Below are 23,195 nucleotides of genomic sequence, written 5' to 3' on the forward strand. Positions count from 1 at the left end.
GGAATATAGTTGCAGCTACTCAGGTATTTCCTGTGCTTGAAAAATATCGATTCACACATAAAGTTGGGAATGAAGAGAGAATCTGCCTCTTTTGATGAAAATAGTGTGTTCCAGGGACAGGCTCGGCATTCACATCTGGAGTGAACCCTGTCGAAAGCCAAGGCAGCACAGGGGTGGTAAAGGCAGGGCTGGCGGGGACTGCCCCGGCAGCAGAACTCAGGTGTGGCCCAATGGAGCAGACCGGTCGGGTGGTCACGATCCCTACAGTGAGGACCCATGCCTCAGGGCTGACAGCCCAGACTCAAGGTGAGCTCGTGAGAGCACAGAAACCACCACTGTTCACAGGGGTGTGGCCCTCACCTCAGCCACCTGCAGAGAAGAACCCTATCAGAACACTAAACAGCAGCATCCATGTTCAGACTCTGGCAGTCGAGAGAAACAATAGCAAAGAGGAGGTTTTCTGACAGGCAGTGTGAGCAAAAGCCTGGCAGAGCGTCCCTAGTTGGCACCTCAAGCTCCTCTTTCATTGTGCCCTGAAACACATACCCAACCTTGATCAAGAGGAGGCTGCCCAGAGAGGGCATGACCACCATTCCCGGTGCCCTGTCCCTGATCCCCGAGCCCAACCTCCTGGCCCTACCCTGGATGACTCCCATACCTGGTTTCTGCAACTCATCCTGAGCCACCCATATGTGCTCCCAGAACCCGTGTTCATCTTACATGGCAAACGATGAAGATGTAGGACATGGCTGTGACATGAGCCCTCTCCATCCCCTCTGAATGCCAGGCCTTAGGGGCTCAGGCACAGCCGAAGTCACCTTCTGTCTGGCTGGCAAGGCCAGGCCTCTAGGCTGGGAGTGGAGTTGGATAGGTTGTGAAGCTGTCCCTGGTAGCCCCAGACATCTTCAGCTTGCAGAAAGTCTCTGCTGTAGTCCCAGTCATCAGGAAAATGAGGATTGCTCATGGTTTATCAACTTGGCCAAAGTGGTGTCTTCTGTTGCCACCCCTCTGTTATTTGGGTATTCACTAAACACTGTTTGGGAACAGCCTTAAGACCCTTCATCACCTGGGAAGACCCAAGTGTGTAAGGTCTACATCGCTATGTTCTAGTTTTCTTAGTTATTTCTCCATTCTCTGCACCCTACGAAGGTCAAAATCATCTAGACTCCTTTGGCTAGGGATGACTGGGTTCACACATTGACAAACTGGAGGCAAACACCATTTCCTCAAGAGCTCTGCCACCTGTCCAAGGAGAGAGCCATATTGGGCTGGCCACAGCTAAAAACTGTCCTGGTTCAGTTGCATCTTCACTTCTTGGGTTGTGTGCAGTTGTATTTAGGGGCTCGACTGGCCTCGCTGCTGCTGCAGCCCTTACTTCATACATGGCAGCATTGGTGGGCTCCATTTGGTGTCCTTGGAGCCGAGGCATTAAATTGAAGAGCCTAAGGAATACCATGCTTCTAAGAAGAGCAAGTGTGAATGCTTGGTAATAATTGGAATATGTTGCGCATTGGCTCATGCCTGTACTCCCAGCACTTTGGGAGGCTGAGGCAGGCGGATCACCTAAGGTCAGGAGTTCAAGACCAGCCTGGCCAATGTGGTGAAACCCCATCTCTACTAAAATTACAAAAAATAGCCAAGCATGCTGGCGGATGCCTGTAATCCCAGCCACTAGGGAGGCTGAGGCAAGAGAATCACTTGAACCCAGGAGGCAGAGGTTGCAGTGAGCTGAGATCACACCACTGCACTCCAGCCTGGGTGACAAGAGCAAAACTCCATCTCAAAAAATAATAATAATTGGAATATATTATATGTGCTGCTGCAATTTGAAAAGAATATGTTTTTCACGTCATTTGATTGTATCCGATTATAATTTTTCACTGCAAAATAAATCTCAGTTGAAATTTGACCTTGTAAAGGGAAAATCAGACTCCCAGAGTATTCCTCTCAACATAGTACAGCCAATGAAGAAACTCCTAAGGAAGAGCTCAGCCCAAAAGCTGAACAGGAATAACAGAAATGTGGTGGTTGCATTTCATTCTGGGGACACCTGGGCATGGCCCTCAGGGAAGGTCCTGTGTGCCTCACACATAGCTCTGCCATGGACTACATGGACCCACAGACTCTTATAACAGGCATATGTCCCTTATGTATGACCCCAGCCAATGCTCCTAATACTTAAAGAGTCACTTAATGTGAAGATTGAAGAGTCTGCATTTAGACTGCTTAGGGAAGGAACTGCCCATGGCTGGCAGTGGTTTGCCCAGTGGCTTCACCTCTTGGTTCAGTTTCCTGGTCAGTAAAATTGAGATATGCACTACCTCCCCTTACAGTAGTGGCTGATACATTGCTAGCCTTCAACGATTGGTACCTGGTGTTATTGTTGCAGGTATTGTTATGTACAACTGACTGAGGAAGGGGAGAAATTTGATTTGTTAGGTAATCTTTGTATCTTGTATCTAGCTCTGATCATCTTCCTCTTTATTTATAACGTGTTTGAAAAAGATAAATAGACACATATATATGTGTGCATGCATATGTGTGCATGTATTTGTGTGTATATATATGTGTGTATGTATTTGTGTGTATATATATGAGAGAGAGGGAGAAAGAGAGAGAGAGATGGATGGGGAAGTAGAGGAGACTGTTATCTCCTCCTACCTGCAGGGAAGGAACAGTGGAACTAGCACTGATTATAAACTCTTGAATTCTGAAAGCAACCTTGCTGTAATCAGGCAATATCTAACTCTGTATAATTATTGTGAAAATCTGAGTTCTAGGGTTCCTTTTGGGAACATCAATTCCACAGGAATGCTGTGAGGAGTAAAAGAGAGAGATTGAATAAGTGGGTGTCAGGCTTTTTTTTTTCTTTTTTTTTTTTTTAAACTGTAAGGCCAAACTGTAATCATGTGCAGAGCCACCAAAGGTAGAGAGCGTAGCTTCTCCAGTTGAAGGGAGCCTCCCTGGAGTGCCTGATGTCCCATTTCAGCCTGGAAGCCTGTGCATTCCTTCTCAGCCCCCACTTTTCGGTGCATGCTGGGGATGATGGCTGCAGAAGCGCTTTATGAGGAGCTGTGCCATTACCTGCAGGCTTGTGGCTATGAGGAGCCTTAGGGGACTGAGGGCCCGTGGTGAGAGGTGCAGAGGGACCCAGATCACACCAACCAACCTCTGAAACCTGGTGGGTGCAGAAACTTTGTGACACAGGAGCATTTAGAAACATTTGGCACCACCTAGAACCTTGAAACTTCATTGTTGACTGAAAGGTGAGTATGCAGCTCATGACTATGTGAGAGTGCATAGATTATGTGCAAATATTATGCCTTTTATTTTTTTTTGAGATGGAGTCTCACTCTGTCACCCAGGCTATAGTGCAGTGGTGTAATCTTGGCTCACTGCATCCTCCCCCTCCTGGGTTCAGGCGATTCTCCTGCCCCAGCTTCCCAAGTAGCTGGGATTACAGGTGCATGCCACCATGCTAATTTTTGTACTTTTAGTAAAGACGGGGTTTATCCCTGTTGGCTAGACTGGTCTCAAACTCCTGACCTGAAGAGATCTGCCCACTTTGGCCTCCCAAAATGCTGCAATTACAGGCATGAGCCACTGCATCGAGCTACTATGCCATTTTATACAAAGGAATTGAGCATCCACAGAATTTGGTATCTATGGGAGATCCTAGAACCAATCCCCCTTTCCTCAGATACAGAGAGGGTTGCGTAACAACTTTGTGACTACTGGATCATTTAGAAACATTTTCTACACTCCAGACCCCTTCTAGAACCCTGAAACTTTGTCACTGCATTTACAAAGGACTGTTTAAAACACGTGTGAGACCTTGGAGAGCTGCACCGTCCAGTATGTGTGTGGCTGCTGAGTGCTTGCCAAGTGTCTGATCCAAATTGACATGTGCTGTAAGTGTAAAATATACATCAAATCTGGTACAGAAATAAAATAATTTTATATTAATTATTTGCAGAAATCACTAGAGTATTAAAATTAATTCTACCTATTTCTTTATACATTTTAAATTTTTTTTTTTTTTTTTTTGAGACGGAGTCTCGCTGTGTTGCCCAGGCTGGAGTGCAGTGGCCGGATCTCAGCTCACTGCAAGCTCCGCCTCCCGGGTTTACGCCATTCTCCTGCCTCAGCCTCCCGAGTAGCTGGGACTACAGGCGCCCACCACCTCGCCCGGCTAGTTTTTTTGTATTTTTTAGTAGAGACGGGGTTTCACTGTATTAGCCAGGATAGTCTCGATCTCCTGACCTCGTGATCCGCCCGTCTCGGCCTCCCAAAGTGCTGGGATTACAGGCTTGAGCCACCGTGCCCGGCCCATTTTAAATATTATTATAAAAAGATTTTAAATTATACATGTGGCTTATGTTGTATTGGGCACCATTGTTCCAGGACTCTGAAGCTTTGGTAATACAGGAACATTTACAAATGGACGGGGGAGGTTAAGCACATATGACTATCATCAACTGCATATTTTCCCAGGCTTCTTGCCTTTAGTTTATCAAGTAATCATTTTGAAATCACAGGGGTTGGTTTGGTTGTCATTAGCAAATTGGATTGCTACCTAAAAGCAACGTCTTTCTCCTCTCAGACTTTTTATTTCATTAATTCTGCCATTGTACTAAATTGCTTAAGGAAACTCTTCTAGCCTCATCAAAAAGAAAAAGTGACCTCATGTGTGATGAACCCATCTTGTACATTTCAGATTGGTCAGATTCAGCCCATTCTCACTCATAGCAAATGAAAACAACAAATCAAAAAGCGATTTTGGCTCCTGGCACTAACTGAATGTGACTGCCCCTAGTTCTTGTTTTTGCTGGAGGCTGAGCTGTGAATGCAGAGGCTCAGCAAGCCCTGCACACACCCGGCTGGGTGGATCGGTCAGCCTGCCACCCTCCGACCACCCCAAGAGGCTGGGCCCAAGGACGCAGGTCCACTTCCTGGGCAGACTCGGGTTTGAAACTTGCCGGTGCTGAGCCATATCCCCCATATCGCGTGCCGCAATAGTCTAAACACTCATGTTCCCTGCAGAGTCCCCAACTCTGTGTAAGAAAATAACTCTGCAATACTTACTCAACACATGCAGCCTGGTATCAAAATGTCTGCCCTGTGTTTGTTTGCATTTTATTTTCTTGGTCTTAAGCCAGAACAAACTGTCAATAAGGAACATGTCTAAAGATTGGGGTATGTGTTGTGGGGAAAGGAAGCCCGGGAAGAAAGCATCTGGGCAGGTTTACTTTAAGCTAACAGAGGCTGATGTTTCTTGCTGACTGCTAACTCTTCAGGGCCACATACCTAGGGCTCCCCTGCTAAGCCCACACAGAGCTGGCCTCCAAGCCCAGTGACTAAGGGCATAAATCTGGTGATTTTGCAAAGAGAGAGGAATGTTTATAATCCATTAGTAACCCTTTGGAGAGAAGTAGATGGGAGCTAGTAAGGAAGGAAAATACTGCTGTCTCTCCCTCCTGCTTTTTTACACTGGAAAATAAAATCACTACATTGCCATTGGCTCTGGCTTTTGCTAGATAATCCATTCGTACATGCTCAGAACGCAGCCGCCCTGTATTGCATCAAGAGAAGAGCAGGCTGCTCCTCTTTCTTCTCTCAGAGATGCCAAGAGCTTGGCAGCCTCAGGAGAAACACCAAACAAGGTCCTTGGCTGCCTGGTGGCCAGACCTTCCCTCACTCCACAGTGCACACAGGCTGAAAGCTCCTAGCTCATGTCCACTCTTTCTTTTCAGGGCAAGCAGGGCCCCAAGGAGCCAGCCCCACACTGAAGTGTCGGGGAGCAAAGCTGGAGCAGAGGTGGGATGCAAGGTACCAGCAGAGCCTGGAACCAAGCAGCAGCATCCAGGGCAACCCCTAGAGTGTCAAGTGAGGCCGATGGTGGGAGGGAGCTGGACAGGAAAGAACACAGGGATGAAGGACTAGAGCTGAGCACAGGGTCCCCAGACTCCAGAAAGGCAGCTGTAACTGGTGGATAGGGGAGAAACCAGCTGAGAAGCAGCTCCAAGCGCCTGGAACTGGGCTCCTGCTGTTTCTAAAGGGCAGGGAGCCCAGAGCCTGGGAGGAGGAAGGTGTTGAAGGGCTGAGACTGTTCAGACCTTGTGCATCCTCTCTGTTACAGTTTCAGGCTGACAGCCACACACTAGGATTGCTAGGCACTCAGTAATAAAATAAAGTACTTAACTGTGTGCAGTGTAAGAAGAATGCAAACTCTTGCAGGAAAGAATTCTTGTTCACTAAAGGACAAAATTATCCTTTTAAATTTTGCTGGCTAAAAATTTGCTCTATCACTCAAGCTGCTTTGAACTCACCCAAGCACAGTTCTAAAGAAAAAAGGCAAAATATTCATCCTAATTCAACCTTTTCCTTAAGTCATGCTGGTTGGTTTCTTGTCTAGATTTCTGTCTCCCCCTTGTCCAAAGGTATTTGCTATTTTTATATTATCACAATGTTTCTATATATGTGTGTGCTGATTTCTTCCCATAACATGCTAACATAAGCATGGATCTGTGTTTCTACATAGACTTGATGATCATCATATTTACTGATTTTAATGCCCTTTGAAATGTATATGTAATAATTTAGGTAACTGCCTACTGCTGGACATTCTAGAATTCTAACATGAACATTGTTGTATTTGTATTTTTCCTTCTATTGGGTTTCCTTAAGGTAGATTATTAAAAGAGAGATTAATGGGCCAAAGTTCTTACAAAGATAAAGTGATTTTTGTTTTGTGTGTTTTTTGATATATATTTCCACATTGCTTTCCAGTTAAAATCTGTAGCAACAAGTGTGGGTCTCTCAGATTTCATCACATCTTCAACAGCTTGGGGTGGGTTTTGTTTTGTTTTGTTTTGCTATTTTGCAAAATGGTAGAATCAGTGGAGTTTTTATCTTACATTTTTTTTTAATTCTTATTGATAGCATTATGTGATATCATTATGTTCCATTCTCATAGTGAGTGACGTGGTCAAGCATACTTTAAAATAAAGGCAAATACTTTGAAGTAAAAGTATGTCTGTAATTTTGTTTGGCTGGGCTTTAAGCATCCTAAACTAAGAGCAAGCATTTAAAAAGTTTTCCATCTTTCCAAGCATTTAAATCTATTTTCCATTTCAGATTGCTCTTTTATATAGCAATTTCCATTTTTCTCTGCCATATATTTTATTAAAAATTTAAATATATTTAAACCATCACATTTCATGAAAGAGAAAAGCACAACTTTAGTAAAGTGCATTCAAATAATTAAAGTCCATGGCAAAAGTAATAGGGAAGACAGTCATGCACCTCTTGTGGTCCTTATTAATGGGTCCACATGCACACACATCTCCAACCAGCCCCCTTTGTGTAGCTTGTCAGAGGACATTAGCTGAGACTAATCTGGAAGCCACTTCCTGGCTCCCAAATGGACATAGTCACCAAATAAGAAAGACTCATTTATCAGAATAAAAACTTTGCTACGTGAGGGTTGTGCAAAGCTTATTTCATGCATCATTATCTGGGCCTGATTAGCAATGATGGAAATTGGTCCTCAATTTTTAACAATCAGCGGAAAACAAACCTTCAGCTTTCACTGAAGATAGACAATTGCCATAGACATGTCTCTGTATTTTCTGCACAATAGGAAAATAGAGGCAAGAGCCCTTGCAAAGACAGTTTTTAAATTGTTTTGGCAGCAGTTGTCTCACAGATGCCATTGTCCCTGTGACGCAAATAAAGCCAGATCCGGCTCTCTGAGCAGACGGGTTGACATCTTCCTGGCTGCCCCGTGCCACAGGGGCCACATTATTATGTGTTGTGGCCCCAGATGCAGCTGGTCGTTCCTGGGCTTTGGGGCAGGAGGCCTGGTTCTGGATGCCCGTGTGACCTGGGCAGCTCTGTAGTCTCTCTGTACATAGTTTCATCTCTGTACAACAGTGACAGCAACACTACCTACCTGAAAAACTGTCTGTGAGGGTTATAAGAAGATAATTGGTGCAAAAGAGCTGTGTTCGGAGGCTGGCACAAAGGCATGCAGGCAGGCCTCACGCTGCTAGGAGCTTCCTCCTGTTGAGTCTGAGAGGGGACCTTGGGAAGGGGCTTGCAGGGTCAAGGGTGGAGCGGTTATTCCTGTTACTGTTGCTGTGAGGTTTCTTGGCCATCCTCATTATCTTTATGTCCCAGTTCAAGATCCCAGGGAGTACAGCTCTTCAATGGGCATTATCAAGCCCCCAAGCCCTGCCCCTGCAAGTGGCATTATCAGGCTCCCTGTCACCCACCCAGGGTAGAAATTAAGCCAAAGTAAACATAGAGTCTGTAAAAGTCATTTATAGTCGGGGAGTGAAATTTCTCGTTTTCTGAGTATGGCAGGGTGGGCCACTGCTAGGGGGGACACAAATGGAGGCTGAGCTTATGAAGTTGGTGGGACTTCTGGGAACCCTCCTCCATGCAGCCCTGCACAACCCTCCCCATGGGCCTCCTAACAGCAGGCAGATCCTGCGCCAGAGGTATGTAGCCTTTATCACTGGGACCTCGAACGATGCTGCACTCAAATCCCCAAGTGCCGAGGAACAGCCAGGCTGTGCAGTGTCGAGGTGAGGTGGACCAGCCCCCAGCCACGTACCCATACTTGGCCTCCAGATGGCTTCATTCCTTCTTGCCAGTTGCCAGGTGCAGGGAACTTGCTGTAGTGCGAGGCAGAGATGCAAGCAAATCCTGGATCACATGAACCCGTCTTTTGTGCAGTGGAATTAAAACTTTGACTTCAGTCTGCAGAGTGAATGAAAGCTGTGTGTGGTTTGGTTACTTTTAACACTTTGGGGCCACACACACACCATATATCACATGCACACCACATGCAAGACATATACTCCACACATGCACACATGGCACCTGCATCCCACACACACCTGTGCACACGCACGGGGGACACACACACCCATGAACAATCTGCGTCTCCGTAGTTCTGAGGACAGCAGCAGTACAGTGAGTATGTGACTGCTTGAATTTGAGTATGAGCTGTTCTATCCTCAGATATTCCTGGAAAGGAGTACATTAAATCAATAGTAAGAGAAATGAGTGCTCCTTTCTCTTTGGTCTTCCCCAGAACTGAAAAAGCTGCCACAGCCTCAAATGATGAAGAAGACCTATTAATTACTGGACAGTTCCATAAAACCCTTGCAGAACTTGATGAAGACCTGGAAGGTAAGAACCACCTGATCTACTACTTTGATATTATGCTGCATGAAAGTAGGTGCCAACAGTAACTTCCTCTGAGCATACTTTGATGTATCTATGTGAGGAAACGGCCTTCAGAAGGAATTCCAGGCCAGTTTGGTGAAAGCCTGGATGTGAGGCACACACAGTTTTCCAGTAGACTGCTTTTTATCTGGGCCGCCAAGCAGTACCTGGAAACATCCAGACAGCTGCTTACAGTGTGCTCTGAATAATACTAATTCTGCGCATTAAAAAGTATGCTGCACATGCTAAAGAATAAAAAGGGTGGTGCAAAAGATAAACAGATTTCCTCATTAAGACTTCTCTTGATTTGCTAATATATGGCATCTCAATGAGAAATAGCCTTTTGACCACAATGAAGCCATTTATAATGGAGCATCTCATGGCACTGCTATTATATTGATATATTTTGGGGAAATAATACTGGAAGGCCAAAGCAGATGGCAAATAATTGCAGTAAACAGCTAGGGAATCTTTCAAACAAAGCAGCTATGTTATTTTCTCCAAGGCATATGTTGAAAATAAACTAAAAATTAGATATTTATCATGCCTTAAAAAGAGAGAGAAGATAACAGACTGCAAAACTGACGGGTTGTTTTTGTCTGACTCACTTTTCAGTTTCCTGTCCTGAGAATGTATAGCTGACAGAGCTAAAAATCTGAATCAGCCATAGTGTGTCCCGCAGGTTCTGACCCCATGACCATTGCATCGTTTGGTGCTTGGAAGAGCAATGGTAATTCTGAGATACTCAAGACTTAGTCATCTGCTTCCTTAAGAAGTTAAAGCTAGAGCCCGTGGTCCTCTGGATTCTGTTGTGCTTCTAGTGGACATGAGAAACATGGAGGTCAAAACCCAAAACTCACTTTCATGTTTCTATGTTGAGATAGTTTTTCCAGAGGCTTGGATCTAGAAATCAATTTTTTTTTTTTTTTTTTTTTTTGAGACGGAGTCTCGCTCTGTTGCCCAGGAGTGAAGGATGTTGGCAGCACGTTGTAACTGAATACCTTGCCTTGAAACATCATGGATCTGCAAACAGCTGTGTTGAGTAATGAAAGTTGAGATTTTGGCCCCAGGCATATTATGTAGATTACAAACCCAAATAACATTTTAAAACGTACGTAAATAATGTATTCAACAGTAACCTCAGGGAAATCAAAGTCATGGCTGCAATTACACTAAGTAATTGGCGTGGGAAACATCTGTGATTTGTGTTTGTCCCTCTTTGCAGAAATGGAAGACAGCTATGAAACCGACACCAGCTCCCTTACCAGCTCCATCCATGGTACATCCAACCACTGCCCACAGGATGCCATGGTCCCTCACGGCGACACAGATGCAATCCCAGTAACATTCATAGGGGAAGTTTCAGATGATCCTGTGGATTCGGGGTTGTTTTCCAATAGAAACAACAATGCTGGGTCTTTCAACTCGGAGGGTGTTACCAGCAGGAGAGCCTCCCTGGCGCCACTTCAGGCTGAGCACAGCCAGCCCCCTGGAAAGGCAAGGGAGGAAGTACCTGCCCTGCACCCCGCTTCCCATGACATGGGAAAAGGAATCCGTGTGGCCTTATCCAACATCTGTAAAGATGGAAATCTAATGGAAACAGCGCCCAGGGTGACTTCTTGTGCTTCGAATCTTCACACAGACAACCTAAATGCAAAAGTGAAAGACAAAGTGCATGGCTGTGCTGACGGGGAAAGGACTCAGGCCACAGAGAGAGTGAATTCCCAACCAGTGAATGAAAAGGAGGGCAATGATAAAAACGCTGCCCTGGCACCAGCGTCATGGCACCAACGAGGCCAAAACCCAGGGAGAAGCTACAGACTGAAGCACGGCCTCACAACATATAAAATCATTCCTCCAAAGTCAGAGATGCGATGTTACGACAGAGACGTGTCCCTCTCCACCGGCGCCATTAAGATTGACGAGCTGGGGAACTTGGTGAATCCCCACACCACCGGCATCAGGATCATTTCCCTGTCTTCGTCTGTGCCTGAAGCAGAATCTCAGCCCATTGGGAAAGTCAAAGAGTTCTGGAGGTGCAACTCTGTGGAAAAGCACCTGGGTCGGCCCTCGGAGAACTCTGCCAGGGGACCCTCCTCCCCGCCTGTGCGCACCCAGACGCAGCATCCAGAGAGCAGACACCAAGCAGACCCCAAGCCAATATTGCCCCAGCAGCAGTCTGCCCACCATGAGGGCCGGAACCCCCTCGAGGAGGGGAGAAGCCAGCCCCCCACCATGGGCATGCGTCACATGAAGGTGCCAGCAGCTCACAACACAGAAGTCACATTTCTCAAGCCTCAGAGAAGAACATCCAGCCAGTATGTGGCCTCTGCCATTGCCAAGCGCATAGGACCCCCGAAAGTCCATGCTGACGTGGTAAGGCCGCACGGCCATGCCGAGAAGGGTTATGCAGGCAGAGTGCCAGTGCTGGCTGCACCACCTGTAACTGTGAAAGATGACAGGACCTCCAGCCCACACTCAGAGACACAAGGTTGGAAGGACGGTGCCCAGCGGCCCTGTGTCACTCCTCCTGACAACCATGGGGAAGACTCAGCAGTGGGAGCCCCTCCTAGCAGGGAGGTCAGCAGCCCACACAGGAAGTTGTATACTCAGGATGGACCTGCTGCTATCCACAGAAGCTCCTGTTTTTCACTGGTTCCGTCTTCCCAGAGGGATGGTGTTTCTGTGGGACAGAGCTGTGGTTTCAGTGGAAAGCAAAGCACAAGTCACCAGGAGGCCAACTCAGCATCTGAACCCAGACACGCACCTGATGGTACAGACCCACCCCCTCCACACATGTCCAATGCCCAGGCCTGCAGCAGGGAGCTGGCCAATGGCTCTGTGCATGCCCCAGGCCGCGGCAAGCCTTCCCATCCTCCAGAAGGGTCTGGCACAGAAAGCCACATTCTCCTAGAAAGAGAGGAAAAGCCCAGTATGTTCTCTACAGATGGAAATGAAACAGACAGTATTTGGTCACCTAGTATTTTTGGGCCGAAGAAAAAATTCAAACCTGTTGTCCAGAGACCAGTCCCAAAAGACACATCCCTGCACTCTGCCCTGATGGAAGCCATCCACTCTGCAGGAGGGAAGGACAGGCTACGCAAGGTGAGGATGGCAGCCTCCAGGGCAGGCTGAGGAGAGGTCTTGGGCAGGCCTTCCATACCTGCCCACTTCAGTGCATGGGTCTCAGTCTCAGAATAAAGCGGAGGAGAGAGAGAGACGGGATGAGGATAACACTGAGGCTTACCACACAGGTGTCATTTTAACTAGAATTCCCTGCCTCCAGATATTTGTACTGAACTACTAAAGGGACAAAATGGATGGGTGTGAGACTAGTCCACACTGACTTCAGGCCCCTGGCTGCCCCATGGGAAAGGTAACAGCCGGTGATGTCCATCTACAGGGCCAGAGGAGTGGAGAGGCCAGGGGCAGGACCATCTGTATGCTCATCCTTGAACAATGGAACGGGGGAGAAAGTTCAGGCAGGGCCACTTCTTTCCCATATGCATTTGTAGCAGCGGCAAACTGTCATTCTTCAGTAACACAGGAGTCATTTTAGGACACGACTTGCCCACTGTCCAGGCACTTAACATACCACAAGTATTATCTCATTTGCATGCTACACCAATGCTGATAATAAGGAGATACTTCTTCCATTTTGCAGATGAGGAAACTGAGGCACAGTGAGGCCAAGGGGCCTAGTCCAAAGTCAGGCACTAGCTAGTGGGGGCCATGGATTCTCTTCTGGGTCTGCAAGATGTAAACACACACATCAGCTCTGGAATGCTAGGATGAATAACAGGAATGATCTGCCATTCAGAGGCAGTTTGAAACTACCCCAGATGCGCTGAAACTACCCCAGATACGTAGCCTTTGATTCTTATGTGTGCCTTCTCATAGACAGGGGTATAAAACTGACCCTATAGGTCTCAGCTGACGTAAGTGGATTTTCTTTTTTTTTTTTTTTTTTTTTCCTGAGACAGAGTCTCACTCTGTGGCCCAGGCTGGAGTGCAGTGGCACGATCGTGGCTCACTGCAACCTCCACCTCCTGGGTTCAAACAATTCTCCTGCCTCAGCCTCCCAAGTAGATGGGATTACAGGCATGAGCCACCGTGCCTGTCCCATGAGTGGGTTTTCTCATGAGCTGCCTTACAGTTCGCATTTCTCCATGTTCTCAGTGAAATATGTGACACTGTTAATATTCTAGACAGCAGAACACACCGGGGAGGGCAGGCCAGTGAAACTGTCCTACACGGAGGCAGAGGGCGAGCGATCTGCACTGCTGGCAGCTATCCGCGGGCACAGCGGCACCTGCAGCCTGAGGAAGGTAAGAGGTGAAGGGCCTTCCATGGTGCCAGGAGGTCAAACCCACTCACCCCTTCTCCCCAGGCACCTGGGTGGTGGCTCCAGAAGCTTCTGTTCTTCTGAGTGGATAGTGAACCATCCGTCTTTAGAGTGGCCAACCCAGCCTGCCTGAGACACTGGAGTGGAAACCCTGCTCCAGGAGCCTGGGGCAGCCATGGCAAGGAGCAGTGAGAGCTTCCAGACACTCTCTCAGCCTGTGCTGAAGCACAATTCCTTCCTGTGCCTAGAACTGAGTCACTTGGACACCTGGCATGGCTTCCAGGCTTCACTAACTGGACAAACAGAACTGAAGCCACTGCACACCCTGAAAAAAGTTGTTGCATGAATATAGCGCTGGTTTTTGCACAACCTTGGGAGCCAATATGGACTTGAGTTTAGGGCAGAATGGTCTCGTCTTAGTTTCCAGGCACAGAAATTGAGGGAAAATGCTACTTGTACATCACTCATTAGGTTCTGAGTGCATATCTTGCCCCCATTAATGGGTTGGATATATGTGTCCAGCCTCTATGTCTATTCTTATATGTCAAGAAAAGTCATGAGGTCAGAGAGTTCTCAGTAAGGCAGGACTGCCAACTTCTGGTCTCTGGGGTCAGTTGCTTGGCTGCCGACAGAGCATGGGGGCAGATGTCTCAGCCATGAAGTGGACAAACTTCCTGGGATTATTGCAAAAGAACTATCTCAGGTCCAAGGGTAAGATAATCAGCCGTGTGCTGCTCTCTCAGAACCTTTGGGGACGGTGTCACTGCCTTAGTCTGTTTGGGCTGCTATACCAGAATCCGACAGACTGGGTGGCTTATAAATGACAGAATTTTACTGCTCACAGTTCTGGAGGCTCAAAGTCTTAAGATCAAGGCAGCAGCAGATTCAGTATCTTGTGAGGGCCCACGTTCTGGTTCATAGACAGTGCCTTCTTTCTGCGTCCTCATGTAGTAGCAGGGCTGAGAGATCTCCCTGGAGCCTTTTTTGTGTAAGAGCGCTAATCCTATTCATGAGGGCTCCACTTCATGACCTAGCCACCCCCAGTCCTCCTCTCCTCATGCCACTACCTTGGGCGTTGGGATTTCACACCTGAATTTTGGGAGACATTCACTCTATAGTAGTCATTTAATCATCTCATTGCCAGGTGGCATCCTCTGCCTCTGAGGAGCTCCGGAGCTTCCGAGATGCTGCGCGCTCTGCACAGGGCTCGGAAAGTCCTCTGCTAGAAGATCTTGGCCTTCCGCCCCCTCCAGCCGTGCCCCCACCACCTCCTCCACCCTCCCAGGCTCTCTCTGCACCAAGGACGGCCTCCAGGTCCAGCACAGACACCCCCAGCAACACCATGGACGCAAGGCAAGCCTTGATGGACGCCATCCGCTCCGGCACAGGGGCTGCGAGACTGAGAAAGGTGACGGCAACTGTGCGTGTGCATTTCTGTGGGGCCAGAGGGATGGAGGTGTGGCTCAGATCCAGGGACACACTTGCCTGTGGGCAGGAGCCGTGGGGCGGTCACATGGGAGTGGGATGGGAGAGAGCCGGCGTTGCTGTGTCGCTCACATGTACTGACCAGAGTGGCAGATGAAGGCTCCCGTCCGCGGGTGAGGAAGTCGGCCTCCTGCATGGTAGGTGCTGGCTCCAGTCCTCAGTTCCTTGGTGACGGTGACAAGTGGAATCTAAACCCCACTGTAACCCCAGCGCAGTCCCACCCTAACCCACAGTTTCTACTGGTCCATAGAGAGGATGGAATGTCATCCATTTGGGGCCCCACAGAGCACACATCACAAATTCATGGCCCTCAGCCTGCATGGAAGCCTCCAGCCTTATTCATTCATTCATTCATTCATTCATTCACTCACTCACTCACTCGTACATGCTTGCATTCCAGCCTAATGTTGGACAGTTATGGAATCTGAAGTCCCTTGGGCAGAGCATGCACTTTCTGGATCTCCCCGGCTTTCTCCCCAGCTTCTCACAGTTTGGTCTTGTGCTGGTCTGCACATTACTGCCCACCTGGCCCCTGCAATAGAATTCCCAGATTAAAGGGCTGCTTGGGCCAGATGGCTTCTGAGACCTGTTTCAATTCTGATGTGATTCAGTAGATGGACTGACCCTCCGTCCCTGCCCATTCCTAGTGAGTGTGGGGAGTTATGCCAATCACTGGGAGGCTGGAAAAAGATTTTACTTTCTGAGTGATTATTTCCAGATCCTAAGCTTATGTTTTCACTTGTATCCAAGGGGTTAGTGCTAAAGATTATCCTCACTTTCTATATAAAGTAGGCCAGGCTCAGAGGAGTGAGTCGCTTGGCTTGGTCACACAGGGCCTGGACTTAGATGTGGATCAGTTTGGGCACAAGAAGTGCTCATCCCCAGGTCACAAGCTATGTGCTCTGTAGAGAGCAGGTAACCCCAGAGACTCTGGGTAAGCCACTCTCACGTAGGACTGCTGGCACCATGGAGAAGAGAGACAGCTGTCCAGATCTCCCACTCAGAAGCCTCGGGGCACTGAGAACAGAGGAGGCCCCACACCCCACAGGCAGCCCTACTGTGAAAGGTACTGCCTCGAGGGATGGGTCTCCGTGGACACCCAGAGGTCACAACTTTGTTTCCCTGTGCAAGAACAGCCTGAGCACCCACTGATTCAGCGGCTCTGTGCGCTCCCCAGGGGCTATTTGTGATGGCTCTCGGGTCAGCTCCCCAGAGCTTGTCCCAGTGTGAGGGTGAGGCATTCATAACTGTGTGATGTGGCCCTGAGACCTCAGCCAGCAAAGATGCTAGCCACTCGTCACTGAATGCACAGCCCACCCACAGATACTGGGGAGAAAAATCTCCTTACCCAGATGGCAAGGGATGTGGCAAGTTTTATGCCATCTCCTCAGGATGGGGGGCAATTAAAAATTACTTAAGGCTCTTTGGTTTTCTTTATGCTTTTTTATTCCTATGGAATTTATGTGTTGATGAATGTAAGTACTTATGTAAAATGAGGGAAAAGTGAAGAAATTGGGGTGAATGGCTAAATAGGGGTCATAAAAATGAGCACAAATTCTGTTGAAGATGGCTCTTGAGGTGCAGCTCCGAGGCATCCTCTCTGCCCCACACACATGACAGCCACCGATTTCAAGGGCTGGTCATTGGAAGGCTCTCTGGAGGAGTCTGAAGCTGTGCGGCTGGGATCAGCTCTGTCACTCTACTGATCCCAGGGTACGTTTCTGAGCTTCTAAAACTGTTTCTCAATGTAAGTCCACAGGACATCTGCATCTTGAATCATATTTTTCAGCCTACAAATCTGCAATTTTCCAATGCTTTCCAAGTCACTGTACATTGAGGTTGGAGACAATTGTCTATCTCATTTGAGCCTTTCATGCGTTTTGAATTGCACTGACTAGGATCCTGTGAAGGCCATGACCGCACACTGTACTCACTGCTTTATAAAACTCATCTCAGTGACTGGTTTCTGCATCTTTCTCTTTTACCCTATCCATCTTGTGCAGAGTCATGAAGGGCCTGGGGCCCTGAGAAGCTGAAAGCTGGCCCAGGGTCCACAGCCAGCAAGTGGAGGAGATAAATTTAACACTAGGACTTTTGGCTTCTGAGAATGCGTTCTTCTGCCTTACAGAAAGGAAAAAAAAATAAGTTTGGGACTAGCCCGAAAGAACAGAGGAAGCTGTGCTGTGAGACAGAAAACGAGGAGAAATGCACAGCCACGGAGAGAGAGAGGCCAGGCCTGGACGAGGCCGTGGGCGTTGGTGCCGCGCGAGGCCCAGGCATGCTTGGAGGGAAAGGTCACCGCGGCTATAAAGTGCTGGCCAGGGCGGGAGCCGGGCTTGTGTTTCTCGCACAGTCTCAGCCATCTGTCAGCTGCTTCAAAGGGCATTCAAAAGTCCAGGTTTTGATTGTTTCTTGGATTAGTCCGAGTCGTGTGGTCTGCCTTATCCACCCTGGAAAGTTATAGGCAATTCATATTTATGTGGTATTTCTGAGGTTTTGATGCCCCGCGCCATTTACAAGATGCTCCCGGGCTGAAAGCTGGGCCCTGAGTTCCTCGGCTGAGTCCTGCGCTGGAAACAACGTTCCCCTCAGTCTCGTTATTACTACCGTGCCCGGTGATCCCAGAGCCTTCCTGCAATTGACTCTTTATCACAGAACCACAAAAAAATCCGCTGAAGAAAGCCTGCCCTAGGAGGACAGGAATTGGGTGATGGACCTGCCCTCCTGGCCTCTGTTCGGCATTCATCAGGGAGACTCAGGTGCAGGGGGCCAAGGTGGCCTCACCTGGACCAATGATTCATTCTCTTGAAGGCATTAACCAACTGCATTTCCTAGCAGTTTGCCCTGTCTGCTCATTTGTGTTGAGAGTAGATCTGTGGTCACAGGAAACTTTGCGATTCGGGAAATGAATTACAATTTTTTTAACAAGCCTGGTTAGATGACAGTTTTCTGCTATGCATGGATCCTGGAGGTTATATTGTCTTTGTAGTAAATACACTTTGGTGTATGGTATGGCATGCAAACATCAAATTATATGGACTTTGCCTCTTATGATTTAGTTTTATTTCACCTTTTGGACTTTTAAAGCTATGCTGGTTGGGCATAGTGGCTCACACCTGTAATCCCAGCACTTTGGGAGGCTGAGGCGAGAGAATTGCTTAAAGCTAGGAGTTTGATACCAGTCTGGGCAACATAACAAGACCCCCATCTCTACAAAATATAGAAATGAGCCAGGTGTGGTGGCACGGGCCTGTCGTTCCAGCTCCTTGGGAGGTGAAGGTATGAGGATTTCTGAGCCCAGGAGTTCAAGACTATAGTGAGCTATGATCATACCACTGAACTTGTATCAGCCTGGGTGACAGAGCAAGATCCTTTCTCTTTAAAAAATAATAAATGAAATTTTTTTAAAAAAGAAAAATGGTAAAAGCTATGCTAACCTTGAGGAAAATACAGTAAATTCAGGGGCTCCCACGGTGTGCAGTGTTCATCGGTTCTCCATAGGTTCTCAGTAGATGTAGAGTTTCCTGGGTCTTCTTTTGGGTGTTCAGCGAGGGCTCCAGAATAGCATTGCTGGGAGCACATCCCGGAATGGAGGGGTGTCCCTGGCTTTCCCAGCGCTGCAGTGCATGAATCTGCAGGCTCTCCTCCTCCCCATAGCAGTGCAGCCTCCTCCTTTTAATGAGGGTGCCCAGCTATGCTGGGAAGGTATTCTGGGGCAGTCGCAGGCAAACTGGGTGATTGGTCACCCAACCTGTAATACACAAGTTTCACGTTGGCAGTAATGCTGCCCATGATCAAATACAAAAGGGTAAATTTGATGTAGGAGGAATAATTACCTTAAGAGTGACTTTGCCATTTTTCAAGGCAATTGAAATTGCGTTTGTCTTCATGGTGTGAATCCAGTAATGTCTCTGCCTCTGCATTTGTGGCTGCCAGAGAAACTTCCAGCTGTGTTTCTCCACCAGCTCCCAATAAGAGCATTTGCAGCTCGGCTGCATGTGTACCCACTTTCTCAGTGGAACACCCACTCCTCCTGAAGGCAGTGTTCAGATCTGCCCCTACCCCACCCCACACTCAGTACTTGCTTCCACTCAGCCCTGCGTTCATATTAAAGGCAAAGCTGTATGCGTCTGACTGTCTTTGTCGATCTGTTTTAAATGCATTATTTCAGAAGGCCTGGAATGTACAACAAGCACCCTCCTAATCCATGTGTATATTTAAAACATTCATGTCTAGTGCTTCATTCCACAAGCATTTCCGGAGAACCTACCAGGGTCCGGGCACTGTCGGAGCTGCTTGTGATAGACGAAAGCATCATCATCTGTGCCCTCAGGAGCTCTCAGCCAGAGGAAGGGGGCGGGGACGCGGAGTCTTTTCTTGACCTTAGAAACTTTTCAAAAGAAGCTGGGACAGGCTAATCCCGATGACTTGTGGATCTTTCCTCCCAGGAGGGCAGCAGGGCAAGCATCTACCCCAACACCTTCTTGGAAGTCAAGGTCGTAGCTCCCCTTTGACAGGTGCAAAAATGGGGCACAGACATCATAAGTGACTTCTCCCAGCCCTTCCGTAGGTCCTGCTGCTGCTGGGCCCAGACACCTTATCAGCTCCTGGCTGCTTTGGGAAACGTCCCATTGAACTGAGTTCCAGTCTCTTGTCTGGGCCCTCAGGTGCCTGTTTTCCCATGGCAGGATTAATTGATGCGGGCCACACGCGTCATGACACTTGGCCTTGACCACAGACCTTGTGAGAAATGATTAGACATGTAACAGTAACAGGAGGCCCCAAACCAGGAAAGAGAAAAAACACAGCAACTCTCCTTTCATCTAAGCCCCAGGTCCTCACATGTGCGTTGGAGAACTCCAACTTGCTGTGACTAGGGAATAGCAGTTTCTATCAGTAGGTGAATGCGACCCAAAGTACAGTTGCATCACCCCTGGGTTTGGTTGCTCCTAATGTAAACCTGTGGTATGCTTTGGTTAATGTGAAATTGTCCTGAGACCCAGGGGTCAGTTCTGTCTTTGCAGACTCTTTGCGTGTGACTGTTCTGCTTGTTGCAGCTCTACTGAGTCAGCTGCCTCTTCTGCAAGTAGAATGGGGAGGAACTTGTTGGGAGAAGCACACCTATCGCAGTGACCACCCTCAGGGCCAGCAAATGCTGTTCTCCACTCCTCCAGAGCTGTTCCCCACATTTGACCAGCTCATTCCTGACTTATCCCTTTGTTCCTTGATTAATCTCACATCTTCAGAAAGAAAGCCTCCCTCAGTCTAGATTAGGTTCCCAATACAGCATCCCATAATTTTTCCTTCATAATGCAAACCACAGCTCTAATTTCGCTAGCAATTGGTGTGGCTTTTGTTGCATGCTTGCCTCTCCTTCCACATCATGAGTCCCATGAGTCTTGCCCATCATATCACGTGATGGAAGGGCACACACGCTCCCTGGTGCCTCCTTGATAAGGACACCAATCCCTTCATGAGGTTCAACCCCCATGACCTCATCAAATTCCAGAGTCCCACCTCCTAATACCACTATCTTGGAGGTTAGGATTTCAGCACGGGAATTTGGGAGCACACAAGCATTCAGACTGTAACACTCCCCCTATTAATAAGTGGGGCCCTCAGGAAGCATCTGGCTAAGTGGAACACTGTGTTTGTACAAGTAGATCAGAGGTGTCTAATCTTTTGGCTTCTCTAGGCCACACTGGAAGACAAATTGTGTTGTACAACATATAAAATACACTAACGATAGCTGATGACCTTTAAAAAAATTGCAAAACAAATCTTATATATATGTGTCTGTGTGTGTGTGTGTGTGTGTGTGTGTGTGTGTGTATATATATATATATATAGTTTTTGAGATGGAGTTTATCTCTTGTTGCCCAGGCTGGAGTGCAGTGGCACTCACCGCAACCTCCACCTCCCGGGTTCAAGCTATTCTCCTGCCTCAGCCTTCTGAGTAGCTGGGATCACAGGCATGCGCCACCACGCCCAGCTAATTTTTTATTTTTAGTAGGGATGGGGTTTCTCCATGTTGGTCAGGCTGGTTTTGAACTCCCAACCTCAGGTGATCCGCCCGCCTCGGCCTCCCAAAGTGCTGAGATTTCGGGTGTGAGCCACCGCGCCCGCCCTCATAATGTTTTAAGAAAGTTGATGAATTTGTGTTGGGATACATTTAAAGTGGTCCCAGGCCATAGGTTGGACAGGCTTGAAATAGATGCTAAATCCCTGCCATGGGAGTTCAGGAAGAGGGCCCGAGGGAACCTAGAGAAGAGAGGGATATGGAGGAGCATCGGGAAAAGGGCAAGTGCGCCCAGTGTCAGACAAACCCGAGTTGTGTCGACTCTCCCAGTTCTTCTGGGCCTTGGGGCTTCACTTCCTCATCTGTAAGACTGATGCAAGGGAGGCGTGAGAGAGCATGCACAGGGCAAGGTCTGCATCACCACCACTATCACTAGCACCACCACCATCACCACTACCATCATCACTACCATCACTGCCATCACCACCACGATTACCACCACCATCACCACCACCATGATTACCATCACCATCACCACCACAATTACCACCATCATCACTGCCACCACCACGATTACCATCACCACCATGATTACCACCACCATCACCACTGCCACCATGATTACCATCACCACCATCATCACCACCATTACCAGCACAATTACCACCATCACCACCACCACGATTACCACCATCACCACTGCCACCACCACCACCACAATTACCATCACCACCATCATCACCACCATCACCAGCACAATTACCACCATCACCACTGCCACCACCACCATCACCACCACGATTACCATCACCACCACGATTACCATCACCACCATCATCACCAACATCACCAGCACAATTACCACCATCACCACTGCCACCACCACCACCACGATTACCACCATCACCACTGCCACCACCATCACCACCACAATTATCACCACCGCCACCACCACCATCACCACCACCACCATCACGATTACCACCATCACCACTGCCACCACCACCACCACAATTACCATCACCACCATCACCAGCACAATAACCACCATCACCACCGCCACCACAATTACCGTCACCACCATCACCAGCACAATTACCACCATCATCACTGCCACCACCACCACCACCACAATTACTATCACCACCATCACCAGCACAATTACCACCATCATCACTGCCACCACCACCACCACCACTACCACGATTACCACCACCATCACCACTGCCACCACCACCACCACAATTACCATCACCACCATCATCACTACCATCACCAGCACAATTACCACCATCATCACTGCCACCACCACCACCATAGTTACCACCACCATCACCACTGCCATCACCACCACCACGATTACCATCACCACCATGATTACCACCACCATCACCACTGCCACCACCATCACCACCACCAAGATTACCATCACCACCACGATAACCACCACCATCACCACTGCCACCACCATCACCACCACGATTACCATCACCACCACGATTACTACCACCATCACCACTGCCACCACCATCATGATTACCATCACCACCACGATTACCACCACCATCACCACTGCCACCACCACCACCATCATCACCACGATTACCATCACCACCACGATTACTACCATCACCACTGCCACCACCACCACGATTACCACCACCATCACCACTGCCACCACCACCACCATCACCACCACGATTACCATCACCACCATGATTACTACCACCATCACCACTGCCACCACCATCACGATTACCATCACCACTGCCACCACCACCACCACCACGATTACCATCACCACCATCATCACCACCATCGCCACCACAATTACCATCATCACTGCCACCAGCACCACCATCACCACCACCACCACCACAATTACCATCATCACCACATGGAAAGTACCTAGAATACTTCCTGTGTGCTTACCATGTGCCAGACGCCATTTCAAGCGTGACACAAGTCCACTGATTAAAACATCAGCTTAACCAAACAAGCAATTTATTATTGTCATTATTATGGGTATGTCTCCAATATAAAGATGAAGAAACTGAAGTTATAGAGGGTAACTCGCCCCACATCAAATGTTAGTCACGATCCTCTCAG

The 23,195-nt window shown here is 48.2% G+C and overlaps 1 protein-coding gene across 10 annotated transcripts in view; it reads left to right on the forward strand.

Annotated features, from left to right (window-relative positions):
• The window catches only part of COBL (cordon-bleu WH2 repeat protein), a 300,968-nt gene that overhangs the window by 276,032 nt on the left and 1,741 nt on the right, over positions 1-23,195 (forward strand). For all 10 annotated transcript variants that reach the window (XM_015133467.3, XM_015133472.3, XM_015133470.3 and 7 more), the window contains 4 exons: positions 9,104-9,201; positions 10,463-12,342; positions 13,446-13,565; positions 14,727-14,990. In XM_015133467.3, the coding sequence (XP_014988953.3) occupies positions 9,104-9,201; positions 10,463-12,342; positions 13,446-13,565; positions 14,727-14,990 (2,362 nt within the window). The remainder of the gene's footprint in view (positions 1-9,103; positions 9,202-10,462; positions 12,343-13,445; positions 13,566-14,726; positions 14,991-23,195) is intronic.

This window comes from Macaca mulatta, chromosome 3 (assembly GCF_049350105.2).
Source record: "Macaca mulatta isolate MMU2019108-1 chromosome 3, T2T-MMU8v2.0, whole genome shotgun sequence".
Lineage (NCBI taxonomy): Eukaryota > Metazoa > Chordata > Mammalia > Primates > Cercopithecidae > Macaca > Macaca mulatta.